General features: G+C 36.8%; 1 protein-coding gene across 1 annotated transcript in view; it reads left to right on the top strand.

Moving 5' to 3' along the window:
- The first annotated feature begins 973 nt into the window (after positions 1-973).
- The window catches only part of NOX3 (NADPH oxidase 3), a 35453-nt gene continuing 10374 nt past the window's right edge, over positions 974-26052 (top strand). The window contains exons 1-10 of the mRNA XM_010209601.2: positions 974-1018; positions 1684-1779; positions 1985-2095; positions 3907-3991; positions 12023-12168; positions 14573-14754; positions 17277-17406; positions 20498-20590; positions 21678-21931; positions 25393-25555. Of these exons, the coding sequence (XP_010207903.2) occupies positions 974-1018; positions 1684-1779; positions 1985-2095; positions 3907-3991; positions 12023-12168; positions 14573-14754; positions 17277-17406; positions 20498-20590; positions 21678-21931; positions 25393-25555 (1305 nt within the window). The remainder of the gene's footprint in view (positions 1019-1683; positions 1780-1984; positions 2096-3906; positions 3992-12022; positions 12169-14572; positions 14755-17276; positions 17407-20497; positions 20591-21677; positions 21932-25392; positions 25556-26052) is intronic.

The raw sequence follows: 26052 nt of genomic DNA, 5'->3' as shown, positions 1-26052 counted from the left end.
AGTCCCAGGCAGTGTTCCTGGATTGTATTTGGAAGAGTCGTTTTCCTGTGTACCTTAAGCCCTTCCAAAGTAATGTCACTTTGCAGACAAAAGGTAGGAGCAGTGTCCGGAGCTCATGGAGAGCCATAACACATGCCAGGCTATTCAAATCACTTGCACAAGCAAGGGACACAGTTTTTCTTAACTCCTCTGTGCCCAGACCTCTGAAATAAGCATTTTCTCCTTACCTCAGAGGTCATAGGTGAAGACAGCTGATGTTTGTGAGGCTTGACAGACAAGCTCAGGAGAAAATTGTTACTTCTCTCCTAGCATGGAGGGAAGGAATTATTATTTATGTCCTTACATTGAACAACATGAAGAGGAAAAGTTACTGGTTATTTTATGACTGCAGACAAATTAATTGAAAATTAGCCTGCATTTTAACATTGTTATAATCTATATTTTCAGGAAATTCAGATGAATGTTAGAGGAGTGCCTTTATTCTGACAGTTCCAAACTTCTGACTGAGTGACTTTGCCACTCCCAAGCTCTTTTAGCAATGCTCCTGTCTAATATACACATAAGGAATGGTCCCATTTGCTACTAAATTAAAAGACAAATCATAAAGAAATGTTGTACTCTGTTCAATCTGCAAAGACAAAACAAAAAAACCCACCTGAATCCATGCTAGTACAAGAAGACATTAATGACAGCATCTCTCATTTGCTGAGAAATAACTCTGGAGAGAGAAAGGACTGGACAATGACCAGCATTTTATTTACACAGCTCATGAGAGATGTCACTTGGGTGATCTGTTCTTGTCAGGCAGTCCTTAATTAGAAAATTCCTAGAGAGAGATTCTACTCCCGCTAGGTGCTTATTAAAGTCTAAAGACAAAAGGCATTAGTAGAAAAGCCTGAGAAATGGACGGAGAACTCAGGTTACGCTGGAAGGCAAGAGTCAGCTGCTGCTAGCACAGGGAGAGGCACTCAGGATGGCATGCTGGATTTTGAATGAAAAACTCTCAGTGCTGTTATTAGTGAGTATTTTTAGCATTAAAAAAATCTAATTGGATATAGATAAATATTTTAAGCTTGTTTAAAAGACATTTTATGGTTTGCTTACAGTAATACAAGCTTAATGTAAAACTTGCTATAAAATATTCAATAGCCTTTTTATAACTAGTCTTAAAAACAATTTAAAGTCTTACTGTTTTATTTTTAATTATTTTTAAATCCATGTACTTTAGTCTTCAGATAAAGCAAACAGGGGGTTGCAATTGTAATTGAAATTATATTCCAAATTATTTTCAGAGGCTTTGGTGATTCTAGTATGGGGAGCATAGAAAGGAATTTCCTCATCTCCAACTCCCTCCATTTCTGGAGCTCTTTAATTTTAGCTTTTATTGCCATTTTAGGGACCAGACTGAGCTCTGTGTTTAAGATCAAGTTTACCATCACACAGTAAATGTCATCTATATCCTCTACTAGAGACATGAGGATAGGACTGTAATCCTTCTTTTGCTAAAAGATAGACTCATTCCAGCAGGCATTTGTGATTTCTATCATCTGTAATCAAGAACTGCATTGCACACTGATTTTGAAGTATCTCTTGGATACTTTTAAAGCCACAATCATAACAAGTTTTATATGTATTTAAATAAAACTATAAGTGTCACTAATCTGCAGCTTGTCTGCTTTGTAGTTGGTGTGGCTGGGATTGAATTTCTATTTGTTTATTGATACCTTCCACTGGTATGAAGATGAAGATGCTTACATTTATACACGAATTATGTTGGGAGTAAGTATGAGTTTTATTGTTAAAGGGCTGCACAAGAAGAATGTATACATAGTCTGATTTTATTTACATCCTCCATAATAATATTTTTGATGTTTCAACAGTAATTTTCCCATACAAGAGTATTATGCTATTATAGCATTTTCTTTCTTTTGCTCTTCCTGTATCAAGCTTGTAATTTGATTTCTTTATACTGTTATATGTACAGTCAACCCTGGCTTGGGCGAGAGCTTCTGCAACGTGCCTTAATTTTAACTGCATGCTAATCCTGTTACCAGTCAGTAGAAACCTTATTTCATTCTTAAGAGGAGCAAGCATTGTAAGTACCATTTCTTAAATAGCCATATTATCCTCCCTTTTTTATTTCTGTAGCTCAGCAGTATTACGCATATCAAACATTTTCCAAGGAATTTTAATTTTTGATGGAGAAGTCTGTATGCTATTGCCTAGTTATTACCATTTAAATTGTCAGTATTCATGACTGAAGAGAAACAAATGGCTTGTTTAACACAGTGCTCTAAATGCAACACTGATTTTGGCAGCCACTGCATAGCATGGTGTCATGAAGTGAAAAGTGAGGAGCTACAAAAAAGGGACATAATAATACAACTTGGCAAAACAGAGAAAATACATATCCATCTTTTGTATCCTGTGTAGTTGAAAAGTGAAAACTGGAGAGAGAAAATGTATGAATAGATAAAAGAGATACAAGGATAAATAAAGAATATGTCTAAACCCTTCTTCCTGAGTGACCACAGTTCAAGTCTTCCTTGTAATCATATTTTTGTAATAGAGTGGTCATCTACTCAGAGGTGTTTACGTTAACCTTGGCATCATATGTAAGAAGTGCTTAATGTTTTAACTCTACCAGCTGTATCTTCAACTTGTAGTGAATTCTTACCATTAGGTCAATTCCAATACAACATGTCTGGGTAAAAAATCACTTACTATTTCATGCCTTCCGAAATCATAAGAGTAATTTATTTTATTGTAAGTTGGTTCTTATTTCAACTCTGCCTTTATTTTTTTCCATTAGAGTTACATTTCAAGGAGTCTTTAGGCTGGGAATTAACACTGTTTTATAATTGCATCCAAGTGCTGGGCATTTAAGGAAACAAAGACTTGTTGGACTTCTGAGTCAGTCTGTGAATTAACACAAAATATATTCATGCCCTTTTAGATGCTGAGTAAGAAATCAGAGAAATGGAACTCTTCAACACAGATAATCAATATTTTTCTGTTCTGGAAAATATTGTGCTCTTGAGGAGCATGGTACAGTGCAACTTGACTGGCTCCAGCTTGGTCGGCACACGGCTGGATCCAGTGACTCTCCAAGGAGGTGTTGTGACTTGGCATTGCACCCTAAATTGCTCTAGATTTTTGGAATATTTGTTAGCTGGGACACAATATGGATAGATGCCAGGATCTTTGGCATGGCACTGTGCTAGGTCGTGCGAGAAATCGACACTTACAACACTACTCAGAAATTGAGTTAGATCCACAAGGGCTGTCTAGGTTCCAGAAGAGTGTGTTAGTTTTGGCTGATTGCTGCCTACCCTGACCACAACTTCCCTCTGCACAGAGGCATCCAGCTGGCCACCAGCACACTACCATCAAGCACTTCAAATAATGGGAAAGCATCTCAGTAATACATAAGTGTGCAGCCATCTGAGGTCTAGACAGCCTCCCTGTCCTGGAGTGTGCATTTTATGAAAGCAGCAAAAATGTTTTCATTGCAAAATGGCTTTGCAAGCCATTCAGCTGTGTTCATGCAGCTAAACCTAAGCTTGTAAAGCAGTGGTGGCCCAGCCTGGTGTCCTTCCTTTTACCAGCAAATTGGTTAATCAACATCCCCGATAAATCACTCACAAATCAAAGCTAAATGTGGCAGAGTTTTATCAAACCAGGTTTTAAGCCCCTTCATAGAGTGAATATTTTAAGAAATTCTGGAGTATCATTATGCTGAAAAGAGTTACCTGAACTCCAAAGTTAAGGCCAACCCAAAACTTCCCCTGAAATCCTTCAACATTCCATCTTTCAATGTACTGAATTCCTCTCTTCTCCCCTCCAAAATGTGAGCTGTATATAGTAATAGGAATGATATAAAACCAGATCTGCTTTTTCAACAAGTGCTGTGGAGGAGCACTGAGGAGACAGCTTGACAAAAACATCACATTTCACAAGATGGTTGCCTATGGAATAGCTGTAAATGCAAGTAAGCTTTATTTTTCTTCTTTGTCTTTGAAATGTTTTGAATTTCACAGTTGTTTAATGCCATAATCCCCATCAGCTCCCAGATATGTTATTTTAGTGCAATCATTTGCTGACTGCAGCTTTAAATAAATGTAGTAGTTCCATCTGATTAACCATTTTTAACCTTTTTTGCTTGAGAAAAGTTTGACTGTTAAGTCAAACTGGATAGTAACTACTTCAACCTGGATAGTAACTACTATATGGCATTCTACTGATGTGATCAACTTGAGTGCTCTTAACATTTAGTGTAAATAACTTTCATTAAATCTCTGAGAGAAGATGTTTGGGTCTGTACAGTCTGTTTCCCTAAGGAAATGGTGTTTCTGAGTCACAGCACTCATCTATCCACCACTTCTTCAATAATTTTTCAACCAGGTAATAATTTTTATCTGAATTTGAGACAAGTAGCTGTCTCAAAAACATTAAATTCTTAAATAGAGGGGGTTTAAAATTAGTAGCGATTATGGGGAACTAATGCCTCACTTGAGCGAAAAAAAAGTATCTGTCTATTGGTCCTAGTGACTCACTGAGTTATGGGTGCTTGTTGCCTGTCTGGGAGGATTTTCCTCTTCCCCAAGTGATTAAAGCATTTGGAGAACACTGAAGCCTGTAGGAATTCAGGGGACATGAGGGGAACTGAAGATAGTGTGAAGAAGATGGATATGCAAAGGAGAAAAAAATGACAGGAAATATGAGTAAGTACACAAGCACATAAAGATGGAAAGGTACGTGAGGCAAATAGTTTTCTTAGAAAGCAGGAAGGAGACACGGGAGTTACTCGGGGTTATTGGCAAGCATAAGGCATTGCAGGGTAACTTGGTTGTCTGGATGGATCCTGGTCCACTATTTTTTTCAGTCTACATGAGGAATATGTTTTACATGTATAAGCTGCTAATATCACTATGCAGTGAGACAAGAATATGAAGTCAGGATTGCCATCAGGAATCAATAACTAAAATTTGTCCTTTGTGTGTAGCGCTAAAGAATTCAAAGGGGTGAATGTGCATCTTTCAGTGTACGATGATGATTTACTTATCTGTCATGTCCATTCATTTGTCAGAGTTCAGTTTCAGCATAAAGCAGATTCCTACAGAATGCAACATTGCTTCTTTAATTAACAAATCAACCCAGGAATCTAAATTAACCAACTTCTACTTGTATAATTTGTCGTGCTCCAAAAAGAAAGTAAAACTGCACAGAAAAACCTTTATGGTTTTGCTCTTTACATTAATTTTAAAATGTTTGCTAGCACATTAAGGTGAACAGTTTAGGAAGTGAAAAGTGATTACTTCTTGGCTTCAGTAATTCCAAGGAAAAAGACACAAAAGCTGATGCAAAATGACAGAAAACACTAGTACTTAATTCTATCACTCTCTGGGGAGAAAACCAGAGTTGATTATTGAGTTGTTCTTTGGATTGCTTTTTTTCAGAATATAAAATGAACAAATAGTTGATGAGATGTTTAAGAAAAAAAATGAAATACAGGGAAGTCTGATAAAGAGAATGTGACAACTTACGAACTCATGCTTCCTTAACAAATAAGTGAGAAACAACTTATTTGGGAAAACACTACATCACTGTATAGTCAGCCAGAAACTTGGTTGCCTGAAATTAAATTTCAAATTCATAAAATCTACAGCACATATAGTGACAAAAACCCAATGTTCCAGAGTACAGAGGTACCCACAAGTATATTGAGTCCCTTTTTATAAAATCTGACAGTGTTAAAATGATGTGTTAATAAATTCTATTTTCCTCTAAACTGACACAGTATTTATGCAAGTACCACCTATATTGCCTTTCATTACAGAAAAGCATAGTCAACTCCCATTAGTCTATTGCAATTTAGTAATTCTTAGTTAAATGAATGTTCTCCCCTTTATGATCAATAGCCTAAATGTGCCAGCAAGAAGTTAAACCAATTTGCAGATCAGATCAGCAAGCTTAGCCTCACAATATAAAATTGTAGACTCTTTTATTATTAAAGTAACATGTATTCATCTCAGCTTGCCAGGTGGTGTTATTCCAGCATATTTATTTAATAGCATGCTAAAAATAGTCGATGCAACATCAGTATTGTCTGGCTTCTAAGAGGCAGCCAGCTCAGCTGAGGTGCGTGTGGCCTTGGAAAAAGTACATCTATACCTTTAATTTTTCATCAGCTCTAATACAAATTCAAGAGCAGGCTTTAATTGGTCAGGACATAAAGGGATATAATTAGAGACTAGTGGAAGAGGGTAGATGGCGAAAAGAGAGGGAGTAAACAATACTATCTATAATCAAGGACATCATTGAAAATTCAGTAAAGGGATTTCTGCTTAGTTTGGCTTCCTGCATTCTGCATGCCTGTCTGTAATAAGAGTTGTCCAGGAGTTATTCACCCACTAATAAATCTTCCTTATAGACCTGTAACTCTTCTAAAAAAAAAAAATCATAGTTTCATGCACTCTCAGTTTGATCAGTGCAAATTATTTTAAAGACATCTATAAGAGATAGTAAATAATGTTTTGTACAACTCCTCTCTCTTATTTTATTGTTTTTATCCTCATAAGAAAGTACAATTCATACATTTTATGAAGTGGGGAGTGCTAGAGGTAGATTTTTTTTAACTTCAGCATACAGTGCATATTTTGAAGAACATCTGCTTCTTGTGCTGTTTTAATGTTTGCAGAAAGGTTGTATAGATATATTGTTCCAACAGTCTTTGAATTATGATATGAATGAAACTTAAGCAATTAGGGGAAAGTAAGGGAAGGATGACAAGGCTCTTTGTTCTTAGATTGTTTGAAATAGTGGTTCCTACTTCTTAAAACTTACAGTGACGTGAGTTTCTTTAAAAAACATGCACAATGAGGTTATAAGTATAGTGATGTCAGGTGTGTTTGGCCTCTTTCAAGCACTGAAAAATCTGCAACGGAAAATAGTAGAAAACTTCCATTTTCAACTACACTTTGGTAGTAGTGGCTATGTGGACAGCTTCAGTGATCTGAGTAACATTTTTGTGTAAGCAACAAAGTTTTCAGGGAAGCAGATGTTTATCTTCAGAAAAGGTTTAGCTGATATCTCAGTGTTGTACTTCTAGAAATTACAGAAAATCAAATTTCCATTTAACTGCTTTTTTTTCAGTGAGATTTTTTAAACCCAGACTTAGCACAAGTACTAGGAAAGAAACTACATTAAATTAAAGATTATAAGCTTCCAGCTATGATAAAAAAACGGTCCAAGTCGTGTTTTTTCTTTGATGTTTATAACCACTCTAAAAAAAAATAAAACTGAAACAAATGTGTGTATGGTCACTGTTGTTGAAATTTTTACATAACTTGCACTTTTTTAGTCAACAAAGACAGCATGAAATTTAATTAAGGGTTCTGTGTAACTAGAAAAGGCAAAAGGCAGTGGGTGGCAAAAGAACCTGGGCTTAGTCAGGGACAGAATTACCCGTGCCTGGGTTAGCTGCTTGCAAAGCTATTTTCTTCACTGTGGGCAAAAAAAGCCGGGATTTGACTCTTTGATTTTATCATGATGGGTTGGTTAACCATCACATTTAACTGCTAGCAGCAAGCTCCAATTTGATTATTATCCTGTACAGGCATGCAGAAAAAGAAAGAGTGAAATCTCGTCCTCAGATAAACACATGCAATTTCTTTTTAGTTCAATGAGAGATGTGCATGCTTCACTGAAGGCACAATTGGCTGAATAAAGCTAGCTAAATTGACCAGACTTTCAAGATAATTTAATTACATCTCTTTGTATTTAAGAATATGTACAGTAAACACCATGCTCTAATGGCAACCCTTTTCCTCCCTCCCTCCTTCCAATAAAACCTTCTATTTGATCTTAGAGGTGGACAAGATAGAACATCTTGGGGTCAAATGCAAATTAATGTATGTTAAGTGCTTCAGAGGTTCCAGATGTTTTTAAAAGCAACAGTCAAGATTCTTCAGTCTTCATGTACAGTTATAAAATATACCTTTGTTTCAAAGATTGCATGATTTAGTCATGCAGAATGAGGAAAAAGTTGGATGTAGTATCTTGAACTTTGGCCTCATGGTTAACTTCCCTAAGTAGTCCAGGTGAAAAAAAAAAACAAGCTCAGATTTCAGAAATCTGCAGGTTCATTTCAAAACTGCTTAGCAATTTCTATACACTGCAGATGCAAAGGACCTCCAGAAAATCCACTTTAAGGATATAAAATATTTTAGCTAATGGCAATGCATCCAGTGCCAGATTTTTTAGTTTGCTGTAACTGCTGTACATTATATGAGCCATACTGAAAATGAAATTAGATTTTTGCTTTACTCTTTCCATCCAGTTATAATTCACTTTTAGGTTGCATCATTTTTTCCTAGCAGCACACAAAAAATCATCAGAAGTATTAATCTAACAATTCTAACTCTAACAACTCTAACTCTAGGCAATATTTAAGGTCATGGGAGACTCAGGTAAACCAACATATTCAGTAGGTGATTAGCTAGAATGTTAATATTTTCCAGTGTATCATTATACTCTGTACATTAACAGCTACTATGGCACAGCTTGCAGAAAAGACCTCTCCTGTTCATTCTGCAAGTCTTCTACACTTGTAGTACCCTCTAACTGTTAGATGAAAGCTGGAGGAAATGTCATCCAAAGAAGAGAGTAAGATGATGTTTCCATTTACAGTAACAGAACAAAACAGAACAATATGCAGATGGACAAGGTGATGTCCTTTAATAACATGCAGAAAAAACACATAGAAATCTAGATTAAGTTGCAGAAAGCAGATCTCTCCTTCCAGGAAAATGTTGCAACGTGATTATCCTTCAATAAACCTCAAGCTTGAGGTCTTCTTGGGAAGCTATGTCTATTTGACGCACAGGGGTTTTGGGTTTTTTTCAATATTTCAAACACTCTGTTCAGAAACATGGACTATAAGAAACTACCACCTCATTTCATTGAGAACACTCAGTATATAAAAAAAATAGCACTGGGTTTCCTGTTGCTGCTGACATTACTGGAATTTGTACAAATCATGTACAATCCTGCACTTTGGGGAAAGCACAAGATTTTTGTAGCTTTCTAAAGGACAGAAATGTCATTATTTCACATGAAAATTTTTCAATCTGATGTATCACTTTCAAAAAAATCTATATATTTTGAAGGTGAAAGAGAAGACGTTTTGTGCTCTGAACACAGATTTGATCCACCATCTCTAGTCAATGTTGCTATTTTAAGTGAGCAAGAATAGTACAAAACCTGCAGTTTATATGCTACAGGGAACTGTTGGTAAAACAGTGCTACAGATCATAACTGTGTGAAACTCACCTGGTCCCAAGGCTATGGTGATTATTACATCACATCAGAGTTACAAAAAGCATCCTACAGAGTACAAGACACCCAAGTACTACTGATGGAAATAGTAAACACTAGCAGATGCCAAGATATAACTTCTCAGCAGAAGTTCACTCAGAGATTCTTTGTCAGGGTTTTCCATCCTTTTGAAGTTTTCCCTCCTCTTTCCTTTAGTCCAGTGCTGGACTACAAACAGCATATAACTCCACAACCTACCACAGACAGCATTCCATTGCCCCACACTCCCATCCTTGAAGTGAGTTCTTCAGATGTCAGACAAATCAGGTCCTTATCAAGCAATGACTTGGTTCCCTTCCAGATTGATCTGATAACATTTTTACCAGACCAAAACATCTGTTCTGAAAGGAGCCCCTTGAAGGGACACCTCCTCCCCTTCCTACTCAGCACTTAGAAGTGCTGTTACATTTAAATACATAAACAGTGTTTATATACTGCTTATACATCAGTTGTGCACTGGGGAACAGATTGTCACAGCCCCCACACAGCTGTCACCTAAACCCCGCAGCTCAGAGCCTCTCTGGTTTTTGGATTTTGACAGTCTGCATCCACACATCTCACTTGCTGCTTGTGGTTTAATGTAACCTTCCAGCACACTGGTGCTGCTGAGGTGCTGGGAGCACCCTCTCATGTGCAAGCTCTGAGGAGCATCTGCCACCTGATGCTGGTCAGGTTGTTTCACATGCAGAGCCTAATCCATAAGGACATACATAGAACGTGACAGGTCATTGAGTCCAATACCCTCCAATGATCACAGTCACATCATATATGTTATTTCATAAAATGTCCAACCTTCAGTTGAAAGCTGCTTAGACTGCTTGATCTCATTATCCCATTTACTAAAAGGTTATTTTAGAGTCTCATTCCTTTGATGGCTTGAATCTGTCTTCTAATTTCCAGTCGCATTTTATCTCTGTGCAGTTCATATCCATTTGGATTCAGTCTCCATTCGGCTGAAGCTATTGCTGCTTATATAAATAATTTATTATTCATTGGGCCAAAGATTCAGAGAAAAATGGGAGCTTGATTTTGCAGTTTAGGAGGCCAGGGTATTCACTTGGGATGTGTGTGTCAATAAATATTTGATTATTTTTATTAAAGATTTCATCAGGAGATGGCTCACGAGAGAATAGTCACAGTCAGCCCAATGACTAGGATATGTGACTTGATTTAAAGCCCTATTTTAAATTTATTGTAAGGTGGATTTTAAAACAGATTTTTTCATCTCCCAGTGAGTATCTAAGGATAAGGCAATTAGGTAAACAAACGAAGGAGAAGAAAGTCCTGGTGAGGTCTCATCTGGAGTACTGTGTCTCATTTTGGGCTCCCCAACTCAAGAGGGACAGGGAACTTCTGGAGAGAGTCCAGCGCAGGGCCATCAAGATGATCAGGGGACTGGAACATCTTCGTTATGAGGAAAGGCTGCAGGAACTGGAGCTGTTTAGTCTAGAGAAGAGGAGATTGTGGAGGGGTCTCATTAATATTTACAAATATCTAAATGGTGGATACCAGGAGGTTGGAGTATCTCTTTTTTCTATTATATCTAGCAACAGGACAAGGGGTAATGGGATGAAGCTGGAACACAAAAAGTTCCATTTAAAGTTAAGAAAAAAACTACTTTACTGTGAGGGTGACAGAGCCCTGGCACAGGCTGCCCAGTGAGCCCAAGGATCTCCTTCTCTGGAGATCTTCAAAAGTGGTTGGGGACAGGAACAGATATACACTGAAGGAGAGATGATAACAGGAAGATAATAAAAAACTAGAAACAGCATATCCTAATAGCTCTCCTGTAAACATATAATTCTTTTTCACTGTCGTTTTTTCATCCTTTGGTGTTTAATATTTTGGAATAATTTCAACTTTCCTGTAATGGATTTGAGAATCTCTCATATTGAAAACTAAAGCTCTGCATCTAGCATGAGTATGACTTTAAGTATGTTAGCCAATAATAAAACAAAGTCCTTTATTTTTCCCTGTTTTGCAATTAATTTCTTTCCTCTCAGGAAAATAATTACAGAGGCATTCTTACTTTGCTCTAATGTATTTTTCTAAGCTGACCATTTCATATACCTTTGGAGAGTAGGGTGGTATATGATGTTGAGGGCAAATCAGATCTAACATTTTAATTCAGAGTTCTCCCTTAAAATCATAGTTCCTGCGTCTTCCTCAGGATCCCTCTGCATAACGTAGTGCTATAGCTACTTGTTAATAGGGAACAGATTTTTGGATCCATCTCTTAAATATTCCTGATGCAAGTTCCAAACTTGTCTATGCTTAAAATGGACATGTTAGTGTCCTGTGTAGCAATATTAGACCATGGCATCTCCTAGTATATCCACTTTAAAAATGGGAATTTAAATGAGCTTACCTAATTTTGATCAATTTTAAATCAAATACCATGAAATACTCTCTGAAGAGGTCCTGCTTTGATTACACTGAAGACTGAAGGACACTTGACTGTAAATATGGAAAGTGACCCTGGACCTGTTCCACTCCTCCCCAGGGTGAAGTAGTTCATTTGTATTAGACGTGTATTTGCTCAAATATTTCAAATAGTTCATAGTATGCTTAGTGAAGTTCTTTCTGGCACTGTGAACAAGTACAAGTGTGCCTGTAGTTTCACACTACTCTTTCTCACCTGCAGCCATCCATATTGTTGCCCACTTGATCAACATAGAGCGGTATCATACCAGCCAGTCAAAGGAAGCCGGGGAGTTACAGTATAAACTTTCTGGCCTTGGCAAGAGCCCAAATGAAAGTTACTTGAACCCAATCAGGACCTATGAAACAGTAAGCTGTCACTTTTTGGTTTTCCTCATCTAAAAAGTTTTTCTCTGTGGATTCTGTTGTCTGTAAAACTGTATTTCAAAGCCTTTTAACCAGAGTAAGAAGGTGCTGCCAAAAGTTAACCTCAATTTCAGCTGAAAACACTTACTCAGAACTGCAATTTTCAGGTTACTAAGCTCAAAGAAATGTCCACAGTATTTTAATTAGTTTGTCAGGATACAGCTAGGGGGGAGGGCAGGGGAAGGGGGTGGATGAGGGAGGGGAGTGTTAAAGAGTATTAGTAGACAATGAAATAAATCTGCAAAGAATTTTTAAAAGCTAAACTAAACAACCAAAATATGGAACAACTACAAGTTCTTTCCATAAAGAAAAAAGACAAAACTATATCACATAAAAACTTTTCTTGCATGGCTATGTTGACAAAGCAGTCAGGTTTATCAGAACAAAACAAGCATGAACTAAGCTGACCAGTCTTTCTGCACATCCAGTGCACACTCTCACTTCATGTACATGAAATATTGCCCAAGAACAGAACAGAGGTCACAGCTCTGAACAGGAACCTATTGTCCTTCAGCATGCATTTTTTTTTCTTCATTAAGCTTCCTCATGGTGATATATTTGTAAGGTAGTACTCTTGTTGACATTAAGATCCTAAATTGCTTGAGGAAGAACGCTAGCATTTTGGAGATCCTTTCCCAGATTTCTCCCAGTAATTTGTCCCACAGTTGCTAGCCTAGATTTTACTCTCACTTCTAATATTTATATTGCTCACTCTAATATTTTTATTGCTCACTTCTATCTCAGTAGCTACACTCAGAATTAATAAATTGTCAAGGAAAGCAAATAAAAGATTGAGTCTAACTTCAGAGAAGAAAGTTCTGAGAGAACAGTTCAGGCATTCTTTTCAGTTTCATCCTAGTCCTGCAGTGGCAATGCAGCAAGTGCCTTTGACATTTTTCCTTGTTTCATCTCAGCATTCAAACTAGCCACTGTAATGGAAATGTTCAAAATATCACCCAGATCAATCCCGTTAATATGTAATAGGATCTGAACACACTTTTCACAGTCACCAATTTGAAAATGTACTGTGTGCTGTCAAGTGTGAACATTTGAAAGAATGATTTTATTGCAAAAAGTGACTGTAAAATGGCATTGTGGAATTTTATCACCTCTAGGATTTCCATATCAAATGAGTGCACTTTACAAGTACAATATAGGCGTTTTTTTCTGCTACTGTATTAAGCTGTAGAACTAACTCAGGATCCAGAAGGCATATTGAGTGCCCACACTTCTGTGTGTCAGCACCGAGAAAACAGATACATATGCTTTACAGGCCAAATAGGAACTTCATTTACACTCTGTTGGCATATTTAGCTTAAGTCTCATCTTCTATGCTGTTTTACTGCTGTTCTCATGACTTGCACTTTATAACTGAGATCAGTATCTGACTGTTGTGTTCAAAATACATCCTCATTCTCACTTCAGTTTATTTTGGTGAGTTTAGACAGATGTAACAGACCTGTGCTGATGTCTGTGAGTCACGAACAAGAAGAAACATGTTGAAGCCCAGTATATTAACGTTTCATCATTGATAAACACAAAAATATAAATATAAACATGTATTTTAAAAAGTAAATCAAAATATGTATGACCTACTTTAGGTGATCCTGCTCTAGAAAGGAGGTTGGACTAGATGATCTTTCAAGGTTACTTTCAGCCCTTATGATTCTGTAATTGTGTGATTCTGTGCATCATCCAAGGTATCTCCAGGTAAATGTAAGGAGAGAGTGAATGAGATATGCTAGATAGATAAACAAGAGTGTGACACTTCTATACACTATTTCAGGGATGTGAAAAACCTGCAGACTTTGAAGTAAAATAAGCATGAAAGACCCACACATCTTTATGCTTGCAGGTGTCTTAACACCTCACTTTATCACTCTCATATGAATAAGCTGGTTTCTAGTGTTCATTTCTTCATTACATTTCTAGGTCTAATCTTCTCATTTCTCTGATAATTTCTCTTTTTTTTCTGAGATACTTTTACATAAGCAAAATATATAAAAGTACTAATGAGACTGTCTAAATTCTTCCTTTCAATTCCTGAAATAAGTAAGTGGCAGTAAACGGTTATACATCTGTCTGGGATAAGCTTGAGTGGAAATAGAACAGAAGGATGTTTTTCCATGATCTTCTGTGGTAAAATGACAGTTTGCCATGCCTAGATATCTTGTTCTGGTTTTGCTCCTATGATGAAAATATATCTTAGAATTCAGCTTCATATGTAAGAACAGCAACAGTAACAATAGCAATAGTAACAGAAGTAGTAATAAAAGTAATAATTATAACAACAACTACTAGTAATACTAATGTAAATACTAATAGTAATAATGTATTCACATTCTAGAACACAACAGGAGAGGTACTAAACACTATAGCTGGAGCAACTGGAGTTGTGATAACTGCAGCTTTAATTCTGATCATGACTTCATCCACTGAGCTCATTAGAAGGTCATGCTATGAGGTGTTCTGGTATACTCATCATCTATTTGTGGTTTTCTTCATTGGTTTAATAATCCATGGTGTGGGGTAAGTATCTGCATAAACTACATGAGGTACATATACATAGTTTGAAATGAAACATGATTCAAATCTGTAATTCTGTGCCTTTCTGTTAATGAACTGCTGGGATCTTTTCTTGGAGATAGATTGTAAAATGAAAGATTTTTAAATGATACCACTTGTCTGAGGACTAAAAGTGTGGTTTAGTCTTTTCAACCATTGATACCATCTTACAACCTGCACCTACCTCATCAATGCATCAGTCAAAAAAACCTGCCATCTGTGACAACTGGAAGAGTTGCAGATTAGGAATAGTGTATATATACATATATATACTCTCTCTCTCTCACTATATATATATTATAGACACTATACTATAAACAAGGTTTAAAAGAGTACAAAAACAAACAAGTTTATGACTAGCCCATTCAGGTGGCATTTATGGAGAGGGATGACTTCTGGGTCACTGGTTGTCCTCTTGTTCCTCAGAACAAGAGGAAGATTTGCCCTGTTGGTGCCTCAGCCTTCCTGAGAAGCTCAGGGGTTGATATATCTCTTGCTGCAGAGTGAGAGCAAAAAGGTGCCCACTGATGAAAACATTTCCATCTTCTGTTTCCAGCTTCATTGACATGTTCTGCTTCTTCTCTTTTTATGCTTCTTCCTCACTTCCTTTTCTCTTTTCTCTGCAATAGTAGTAATCTGCAGCAGAGCATCTACATTCATATTTTAATTCATATAGGGAGTGAAGTTTTTATGCAAATCTTTTGGTCCTACTCATCTCCAATGTTTTGGTTCACACAATGGTGCAACCTTGGGCAGTATAACACAATATTTTGCGATAAGATTACACTGACAGGACCACATCTCTGTGTGCCAAGCACTAAGTAATCCATTCATGGGATCAAGACAGACCTGATCCTAAGCCCTAGGTAACCCTCAAACATGTACAGTGCAAGGCTCTCAACAAAGACTGCTTTGCTCCAATAGATCTTTTCCTCCTGACTATCTAGCATACACATGACCCCGAGTTGTTGCAAAGATTTTACACTCACAGATTCACTTGGTGTCATCATAGTACACTTTTTATGTCTTTTTTGTAAACTACTGATATGGTGTTGCCCATCACTAATGTATGTACAGAACACTAACACAGAGGAACTTCCTGGCCCACAGCAGCACAACTGTCTGCCTGTTCCCTGGAGGTATCCCTGGATGGCAAAATCACAAGGTAGAGAATGGGTTGCTACAACATTTTGTGGTGTTTACTTTCCACTCATCTGCTTGGGATTTGAGAGCTGCCACATTCAGTTTAGCTCTGAGTGTTCCTGAAAGTGGCCCAACTAATTTGTCCCAAGTTTCAGAGGCACAGCTTAAGCAAATGCTGTAAATTGTATCCTGGTATTATTAAAATGTCCCACTTTCCCTCTCCCCAGCAAATAATTTAGAATTCAGTTTCAAACAACTATAATGAACCCTTTAAACCTTGAGCTTTGTAAGCATTCTCTGCCTAGCCAGCTGATCAGCATCCCTCAGCAAGAGACTTCCCTAAAAAGAGGACACATTTAACAGCCATATTGATAGCATTTGATGAGTATACTGGTTGCACAAGCCTGGGAGTACACTGAACAGAGCAACTCCCTACTGCCCCAGAACATCCTTGATGCTACCCAGCTGACCAAAAGGATTCAAAGCCCCAGGTTTCATCCACTTCCCACCTCTTTTTCCTTCTCAGGGGACTGAAAAAAGATGACTCAAACTAACATCCTTTCTGTCTTTCTCTCTGAACTGATGGCAGATAATGATATTGCTATGTAAGAGAAGACAGCACTTCTTATCTCCCTGTTTCTTGTTACACTGGTGGGCAGGGCAGACTGACATTGTAGAGCCAAAATAAGTCTGGAAGGAAAAAATCAGGGAAACAACATGAAACAAACAGGGTTTCTCCATAAGAGACTTCCCTCTCTACCCATAATCAACAACAGCTGAAATCCATTTAAACCAAACAGTTGGGATTGATATGTTTGGGAAAATTCATATCATTAACATTCTCAGAAGTAAAAAAGCTAAAATTTCGTATGTTGAGAGAGTACACATCTAATTACCACCCTCCAACTTTATTTGCAGCTTTTAAAGATGCATTTACATAGCAATAAAAGAAAGAGAAGATCTGTCACTATTAAATTTTATTGTTTTTTTCTAAACAATGTCAGATGTTTGTATACAAAGGAGGGGAAAGTGTCTGCTCCAAAGAACTTTGGAAATCATTCTAATTTTGCTACAAAGAGCAAAATGTACATTTTCTCCACATTGCAACTTCACTGATATATACCAATATGGCAATATACTACTTGCATTTGGTCAAAAAGTCATCACAAAGGTAAAGGAAAGGTAATTTGAACAAAACACCATGCAGGGTTGAAATGGACAGGGTTGAAAGCTCTTGAACTTTGAGTTATCTCCAAATCTGCATTTGACTATTTGTGTGAAACCTACAGATGTATGGAAACCTTGCAAAGAGGTATATCACTGATGAATATTTTTGGTTTCAGTCAGCTTGTCCGAGGTCAGACACCTCAGAGTCTGCTGCTTCACAATGTCACTTACTGTAAGGATCGCTACTTGGAATGGGAGAACACCACTCAGTGCCCTTTGCCACAGTTTTCCGGAAACAAACCTGTGGTAAGAGTGATGTTTGTCTTCTGTTTTTGACTTAATGGCCTTCCTTTAGATGCCAAATATCTTAGGGATACTTGGGGATGTGGAGTGTATACTACTGACTGGCACTTAGTGTCACATTTAGAGAGTAATTTTACATTTCGCTTCCATGAGCTCTCCCTATGCCTTTAGACAGTGATCTCAGCCTCCTCTATAATCAATACAGAAAGGTACAGATGAAGATTGCTGTATAAAATTTTGATGTCATTAATAATAATTTTTACTTCTGGAAGATCCTTTATTTAGGCAAGACTTCCTTTGAAGGGTATGGATTTCAGAATTGTACTCTCTTTAAATCTGTTGTGTACATCTATTTTTAATTATTTTCTATCATCAGCATCCTTAATGTGCTCCTTGCACCCACGTAACCTCCAAGTGAAAATCTTATGAGGGTAAAGTTACAGAAAACACAATGGAACAGCAATGCTAGAAATGCAAATTAATATTCTTATTTTAACTAATAATACTTTAATATAGATAGTCTAAATACCAAGGGAGAATAAGTTTGAGAAAAAATTATGTCCTTGCTTTGAGGCAGATGCTTCATATTGTCCAGCCTTGATGTCTCAAGTTAAGTAAAAAGGAGAGAATTTGAAACAATGAATTATGAAAGGGAAAGGCGAAAAGCACAAAAAAATGTCCCATGGAAGGGTGATTTCTGCTACAACAAGATTGCAAATCCACAGGGGGTAATTAAGTAGCAGACTTGTACAGTATGTCAGATGTCTAGCATCCAAACAAAATCATTTAACATTTACAGCTTGAGATTTAGCTTGCTCATATGCAAGTTTTTGTTGCTTCTTCCAAAAAGAGAAAACATACCCAAGAAAATCTTAAAGGAGAAAAATTAGCATTCAGTGTCTTGTAGCTCTTTTAACAGCTGACATAGATTTTTCTTAAACTAAACTATTGTTAGCCACTATCCAACTCGAATATTAATGAGAAAATGAATGCCTCTAAAAATTTAAGCTACAATGTTGCCATAAAAATCAATACATGGCTACACACTATGAATACAGACACAAGCTTACGTCTAACAGCATGTCCTGACATTCATTATCATAAAGCTAACTGGAGAGAACTTTGACTTCTCTGCGTTAAACCTATTTTGTCACACTATTCTGCATACCCAAGGCCATGCTAAGTCACATTACTTTAACTGAATTGTGATAATACCGTATGGCATATAGATCACCTATAAAAGTAGTGCTTTGCTGGATGGGTAGTGTGCTATGGTGCGATACGCGCTAGACACCGCAGATAGCAAAAATTCATTCAGAGGCTAAAAAGCCATGGCAAAGCTTGTGCAGCAGAGGCAGGGACAGATGGGACTGAGCAGGGAGGGGACAGCCTTGTGCACAGCTGGGATTGCGTGAGGTGACACTGGAGTGCATGCCTCATTGGTCACGGCTCTGGGGGAAGCGCACCACAGTGGAGCCTCTCTCTTAGTCATAATACATCTGCTCCCCTGCTACATATTTCAGCAGCTAGGAGCCCCATCTGGCTCCCACTGAAGACAATGAAGCACTTTTCTCTTACCAAGGGCATCGAGACTTTTATCTTCACAGCCTCTCCTGAGCCATCACTGTCCCATCTCAGTTCATTCTCATTACAGGAGGAAACACAACTTGGGCAAGAATATCAATGCCCTGATTAGCTGTCCAGGAATCACGTTGTCTAGCAGCCCATACCTCCTGATGGATGCCCTGTTGTCCAACCCAGTCAAAAGACATTTTGGATTGAATGCTCCATTGCACTGGAAAATCTCAGTGAGCTCTCACACAGGGTAGCCTGCAACCTTAACATTCCTGTCACATGCTTTTATTTACAGGTAGCACAAATGCAAGGGAGGAAAAACAGGTCTCATCATTATTGTGGCTATATATATGCAAATATATTCAAGATGTGAGATTACCCACTGTGCAGAGACACCTGTAGTATTTAGGGACAACGGATGTGTTGAGTTTCTGCTTTAACTGAGAATCTTCTGGCTTATGCTGTTTTCTTCCCATTAGTAAATCATACAATTTTTTAATTTAATTTTCAAGACTTGACCTTGGGAAACTGCCATTCCATCCTCTTAGCACTTTCCTAAGGAAGCCACATGATTTTATGGCTCTCTTCTCATAAAAGATACTTTATAGCCCTTGTTTCCCAGTTTGCAGAGCAAAGTCAACATTACAACAAGTAAAGTTACTCTTTGAAGATTTTAAAAGTGGAGTCTTCAGTTTGCTAGACTGAGCTGTGGAATTAACAAAACTGTCAATAAAACAGTATTTCTTAAAGAAAAAAAATCATGACAGTTCAATTACATCTAATTATCTTAGCTATCAATGCAACTCACTGAAATTATCACCTACTATCCCTGAATAGCCAAGTATCTTTGATTGTTCTAGAGATCCATTCATGTGATTAGCAAGTACAAGCACAACAATCATCTGCCATACTCCAAGTATGACCAGCTAAATATCCTAGATCAAAAAATCACATTTGTTGATACAGAGCTGACTAATGGATTAAATAGAAACATATCCATTCCTCTAATTGAATATTTGAGACTTAATATTTTCTCATGCAGCATCAGAAAACTCACAGCTGAGAGTAACAGCTACTCCTATTTGACCCTTCCAAAATATTTTAGACTTTGAATATTAAAAAAAAAAAATACCAAGGCTATGGGTAATATTGCATAAATGTATACATCTATATATCTTCAAGTCCAATGGCATTTATATGTAACAGCTAAATAGATTAATCTTTTTGCCTTTTAGTAGGAAAATATTTTAAAGGATTCTTCTTGACTAGACTACAGAGAGGTATTAGCACTGCTTTTGGAGTGTGTATGTGAAGGAATCCCATATACCTGTTCCACAAGAAAGCCAGAACTGCTGCAGTAGCAACAGAAATATTCTCTTGAGAAAGGCAAACCAAAAATCACAGAAGAGAAATCAAATTTAATTCTAGGCTACCTGCTGCTTTAAACCAGAAATGCAAAATCTTTTTGTATATATTCAAATAAACTTTTTGTTTGTTTTTAATATGCAACTTTCTACAGGCTTGGAAGTGGGTTTTAAGTCCCATGATGGTGTACATTTGTGAAAGAATTGTTAGATTTTGGAGGTTTCGACAGGAGGTGGTTGTAACTAAGGTATGTAACATAGCTCGTATGTATGTGTAAAAAAATCCCAACATTATGTCAATGAATTTTCTGGTTTTTATAGGTAACTTCTTTATATCGTGACCTCATTTTTCACTCCTAACTTGAGCAGCTCGTCTATCATCATCATTGTTTTACTCTAGTATTGATTTTAGGTTTTGCATTTATTTCAATAGCAAGTCCATAAGAATATTCCATGCTAACCAAATTTGATCAATGAAGAACCAGACTTTACACCACCAAAACACAAACATCTGCACAGGCATTCTCTCTTTTTAATGAACCAAAATCATCCACTGCTGCAGTAAATAGCAGAGACATCCTCAACTTCAGTAGGACACCGTTTTTACTTTCAAAACTGGAGGCTTCAAAGGAGATTAAGTCTTATCAGTTAGCATAAGTAGTTGAAGTTTCATTAATAACAGTGTGACAATTTATCCGAGTTGGAAATATCTCTGTGTGCTAAGGGCCTATTTAAGTTAGAGCAGAATGGTTGGGGAATGCCGCTATTGAAACAGACAAGTCCACACATATCAAGTCAGTGATCAGAAACAGGCTTATCTTCTGTGAGGGGAAAAGCATGGTGGATACGGCTTGCTGCTGAATTCAGAATGGCTACAATCTGACAATCTCAATATGCAATGTGTGACATATGGAACAATTTGCTTAACTGAGATTACGTCTTAGTGAAAATATGTTAGAACTGAGCTCACTGGGCTTTTTTTCTTCTTGACAAACCAATAATAATCCCATACATCTTAATTGTGTTACATGAGAGTAAAACTAGTCTATTAGGGAATCCTTTTGCATAGGCTCTACAAAGATAGAAAGCTGACAAACTGCTACAGCCTTTGCTCTGCCTCTTACATTTACAAAGCAACCTGTCCTATGACACACACTGAACATGCTCTCAAGCTATTGGACAGCAACAGTACTGCAACAAAAATTACTGTGTATCTCAATTTGCATTACCTTACTGTTGAACTCAAGTAGAAATGATTGCAAAGTGACCTGTAACCTATTGGAAACAGTTACTCTTCTGAGGGAAAATAAAACAGGTCTTTCTATTATTGTTTAGGTGGTGACACATTCCTCTGGAGTCCTTGAGCTTCACATGAAGAAACGTGGCTTTAAAATGGGACCTGGTCAATATATCTTTCTACAGTGCCCATCTGTCTCACAGCTGGAGTGGCACCCTTTCACCCTCACCTCAGCTCCTGAGGAGGAGTTTTTCAGTGTTCACATACGGGTTGTCGGGGATTGGACTGCAGCCCTCTTCAAGGCCTTTGGAGCAGAGGAAAAAGCTTTCAGGGAATTATGGATGCTACCGAGGTTTGAATAACAACCAATATATTTTAAAATGTTAATTCTACACTTTAAAATAAATGTTGACATTTTAATTAATTGGTATGTGTGTTCTTTATGATACGGTATTAGATCGTAGTTCTGGATTCATAAATACACGATTCCACTAAAAAAACACAGTCATGAATTTAGGCCAACAGCTATTAAGAAAATGTGATGATTAATCCAAGATTTAAAGGTCACATCAACATCTATATCTCTGCCACTATCATCTAAATCTCTAACATCTCTATCTATAGCTAAAGATATCCATTTTGACAGGTGCTTAAGAACTGAATTAAAATGACACAGGAAACTGTCTGCTAGCATTGTGCCTATATGCTTACTCTTTGTTGTCACTTATCACCTGCTATCCAAAATTCCATCTTTTTCCTTTCAATTAGTTAGATATTTTGTAGCCCTGGGAACTTCTGACTGAATCTTTCCTCTTTCCAGCACCCTTCCCCACTTTCCAAACCATACTCCACTTTATAAAGGTTATTGGCATGCAAATTATGTATCTGTGGCATCTTAATCCAAGCAAAAGGTTGATATCTCATTGTTGCAAGTCAACAGCTAAGCAACCAGCTCTGTATGTAATGGATTCAGACTATGCAGATCCTTGCAAGCGCAGTGGAGATTTTCAGCCAAATGATTAGCAGAAGATCATTTCAATTCTAGTGGAGTGTGTAGGGCCTGGGACTGAAGGAAGTATTTTCTCTTTCTTTTGATAGAGCATTTCTAGTAAAACCGAACAACTTGTTTAAGTATATTTTTATAATTTAATGGGACTTGGATGCTACAGAACATTCCTCTAAAAAGCTTCTATACACTATTAAGCTACCAAAGCATACTAGAAGGTGGGAACAGAGAAGAAAGTCTGATCCAGACTTTATATTATATCAGTTAATAGCAACTAGAAATGAAAGCTCTGCCTTTAATAAAGGCAACTGGAATAAGTATGCTATTTCAGCAGAACTGGAGCAAAAATGGTCCAAACTGATTGACAGTCAGTGTGAAGAATGAGAAACAGAAAAATGTCATCAAATGTTGCTGGCTACAATGAACAGTTGAAATTAACTGTGCTGTCATATATAAAGAGTCTTTATAATCTTGTTAGAGTGCCTAATGCCATTATTCAGTTGCTTTCTTGCAATTTATGAAAAAGAATATCTCAATAGTTAAGCTAGCAATAAAGCAGAAACCAAATCTTTTTCACAGGTTTCAATATCTAAACATCAATTTAGTGACTATATTAAAAATAACATAGAAACTGAGGAGAAAACAGAAGACATGTAGCACTCAATAATAAGATAAGGTTCTAAAAATAGAATATATCTATTGTAATTAACTTTAAAAAGAATCAAATAGAATGTATGTACATTTATAGAGGTAGCAAAGACAGTTGTGATTTCTGACTAGTTTGGGAGATAAGACCATAAAACAGAGTATTCCTGTGAAAATAATCAAGTCCCATATTATGCTTCTTGGGGATTTTGGCTCATTTAATTGCTGTTTTAATGCATTGTCCCAAAATCTAACTTCTCTCACAGTCAGGATTACTACACAATCATTCTGATCAACAAACATTTAAATTCTAAAAGTAACACAAGAATTAATTGCTGTTACTTTTCCAAAACTAAATATTTTCCCTTCCTTCCCCCAAAAATATAATGCTTTGTTCTAATTAAATTGTTTAAATGGACACAAAGAATATAAACAATCCTAGTAACAGCATAGAAATAGTCTATAATCATGTTTTCTACTGCTCCCTTGGCAAATACAAACATCATATTTTTTTCACTTTGTTTACTTTCTATTTTCCTTCACTATCTCTATGTCAAATGAATAGGTTGTATAGATCAGTTTCTTTTGCTGTGCTTTCTCCTTCCTACTTCTTTGAGTATTTGTATTTGGCTAAGCTTTTTAGCTGCAGATTGTCAAGGTGCTCAGACCAATGATGGGATCTCTGTCACCTCAGGATTTAGAAGAAAACTGACAAGACAAATCCCTGTAAGGAATGATTCAGAAATAATTGATCCTGTTGTGTAGTGCAGAAACAGATTAAAGAAGCTCTTGAAATTCCTTACAGATCAATTTTTTTCTCAATCTGCTAACAATATCAGAATTGCTCACAAGCTCACATTGAACTAAATAGAACCCTTACCTGAAAGCAGTTCTTAGGCACTTTATATATATACCCTAAATTAACAGTATTTTTACAGGAAGTTTTGAGTGCTCAAAAAGTACAGGACTGAGCAGTGATCTTAATACTAATACATATTAAAAGAGTAGATTGTTCTGTCTATATCCAAGGACAGATTTCCAAAAACTATCCCTGAGTAGCTGTTTAATTTGCAACCACACTTGTAGAGCACTTAGAATATTGAAATAAAAGAGACAAATACAAATGAAAGGGAAAATGTTTGTTAGGACTTTAAAAAAGCAACAATGGAGTTGGAGGTGTATTGCATCCCTATATTTGTGTGAAACATTGCTTGGTGATCTTCCTTTTTTTTTTTTTTTAAGTTAAAACATTTAATTCTTCCTATATCTGCATATTTGTTTGTAGTATTTAAGTGGAATTTTAAACATGAAAGATAATAAAGACAATAGAAAAACAATAGAAAATCTGAAAGAGGGAGAAAACTCATTTTTCCTAAGGACTGTTACTGAAACCATCTTCCAGAACACTTATGTTATTTAAAGACAGACTGGACAGAGCACTCCAAAGCACTGTGTGTATTTACAGTTCATGTTGTTAGAGGAATTATTCTGATTATTTAATAATCTTTTATGTCTCTAATTTTGCCTCAGCATCAGCAACATTGATTATAGGAGGTAGTAACATAAACCAGAATATCTCCTTGCATATTTTGCCTTTATGTCAGATACTAAGTACAGTATTATTGCCAAAAATATATTTCTGAAATGCTGTTTTTCAGAGATGTGAGAAAATAGTAGTTGTCTTGCATAGCATGATCTCTTTCTTGCTCTTTTATTACTTTAACACATGTAGAGAACTGTTCTAAATGATTAATATAATGTATTCCTCTTTGATATATGCAATATAGAAAATAAAGCTGTAAAATAGGATGCTTTTCAGTAATTCATAATTAAATATGCAAATTGCACAGCTAAATTTGGACATGCAATTATATGACTAATCACATTTCAGAAAGCCAGAAAATTACAACTGCATGCTTAAATAGATGGCCAGGCCCCAAACTCATGTGGGTACTCTTGTCTTCTCATTTCAGAAAAAAACAGTGGCTTTGCTATTAAAAAATTAATTGGTTTTGTGTAGGTAACTTATGTAACAACTTAGCTATGTCTTTCTCTTTTATTTTAACAGAAGTTAAGTTTTGAAAGTACATAGCCCAACAAATTTTAACCTTTCTGTCATTTTATATGTTGCTGACCCTTGACAAAACATCTTATTACTGTAGGCTGGCTGTGGATGGACCATACGGCTCTGCAACCACAGACATCTTCCACTATCGAGTGAGTGTGTGCATTGCAGCAGGAATTGGAGTCACACCATTTGCATCTATTTTAAAATCCATTTGGTACAAATGCTGCAACCCTAACACAGCAGTGGCACTGCAGAAGGTAAGCGGGAAAGCATATCACCCCAGCAAAAAGTTCCACAAGTCAGACTATTGTGAGAGAGGCAATTCAGAGCTAGAGATTCACTGGAGAGCTTTCACTTGCTCTCAGCAGTAGTTACTCACTTTCCAGCTGCTTCAGAAGCTGTTGTGGGTTAGGGTCTCCTGAATTCACTGTCATTCTCTCAGGAAGAAGGCAGCCCTAGCTGCAATGTTTTTAGTAAAAGGTGAAGAATCAGGTTTTCAGTAGTAACTGGAGATAAACGTGGAACGACTTTCTTAGCTAGACACATGGAGAGCTAGAAGAGAAATTTGTCCTCTTTAGCACCAAAAAAAAACCCCTTAAGCTTTGGATGAGATGCATACATTGAGATGCATATTACTGCTTCAAACTACTTTAAGTATATTGTTAAAATAAATGTATTTGAGTCCATAGGGCATGCATTAAAGAAGTTAACATGCTAACCTGTCATATATCTTCTGTTAAGGATAGATGTGGCA

Source organism: Colius striatus, chromosome 2, assembly GCF_028858725.1.
Source record: "Colius striatus isolate bColStr4 chromosome 2, bColStr4.1.hap1, whole genome shotgun sequence".
Lineage (NCBI taxonomy): Eukaryota > Metazoa > Chordata > Aves > Coliiformes > Coliidae > Colius > Colius striatus.
The sequence above is the reverse complement of the archived record's forward strand: the minus strand, read 5'-3'. Positions and strand labels throughout refer to the sequence as shown.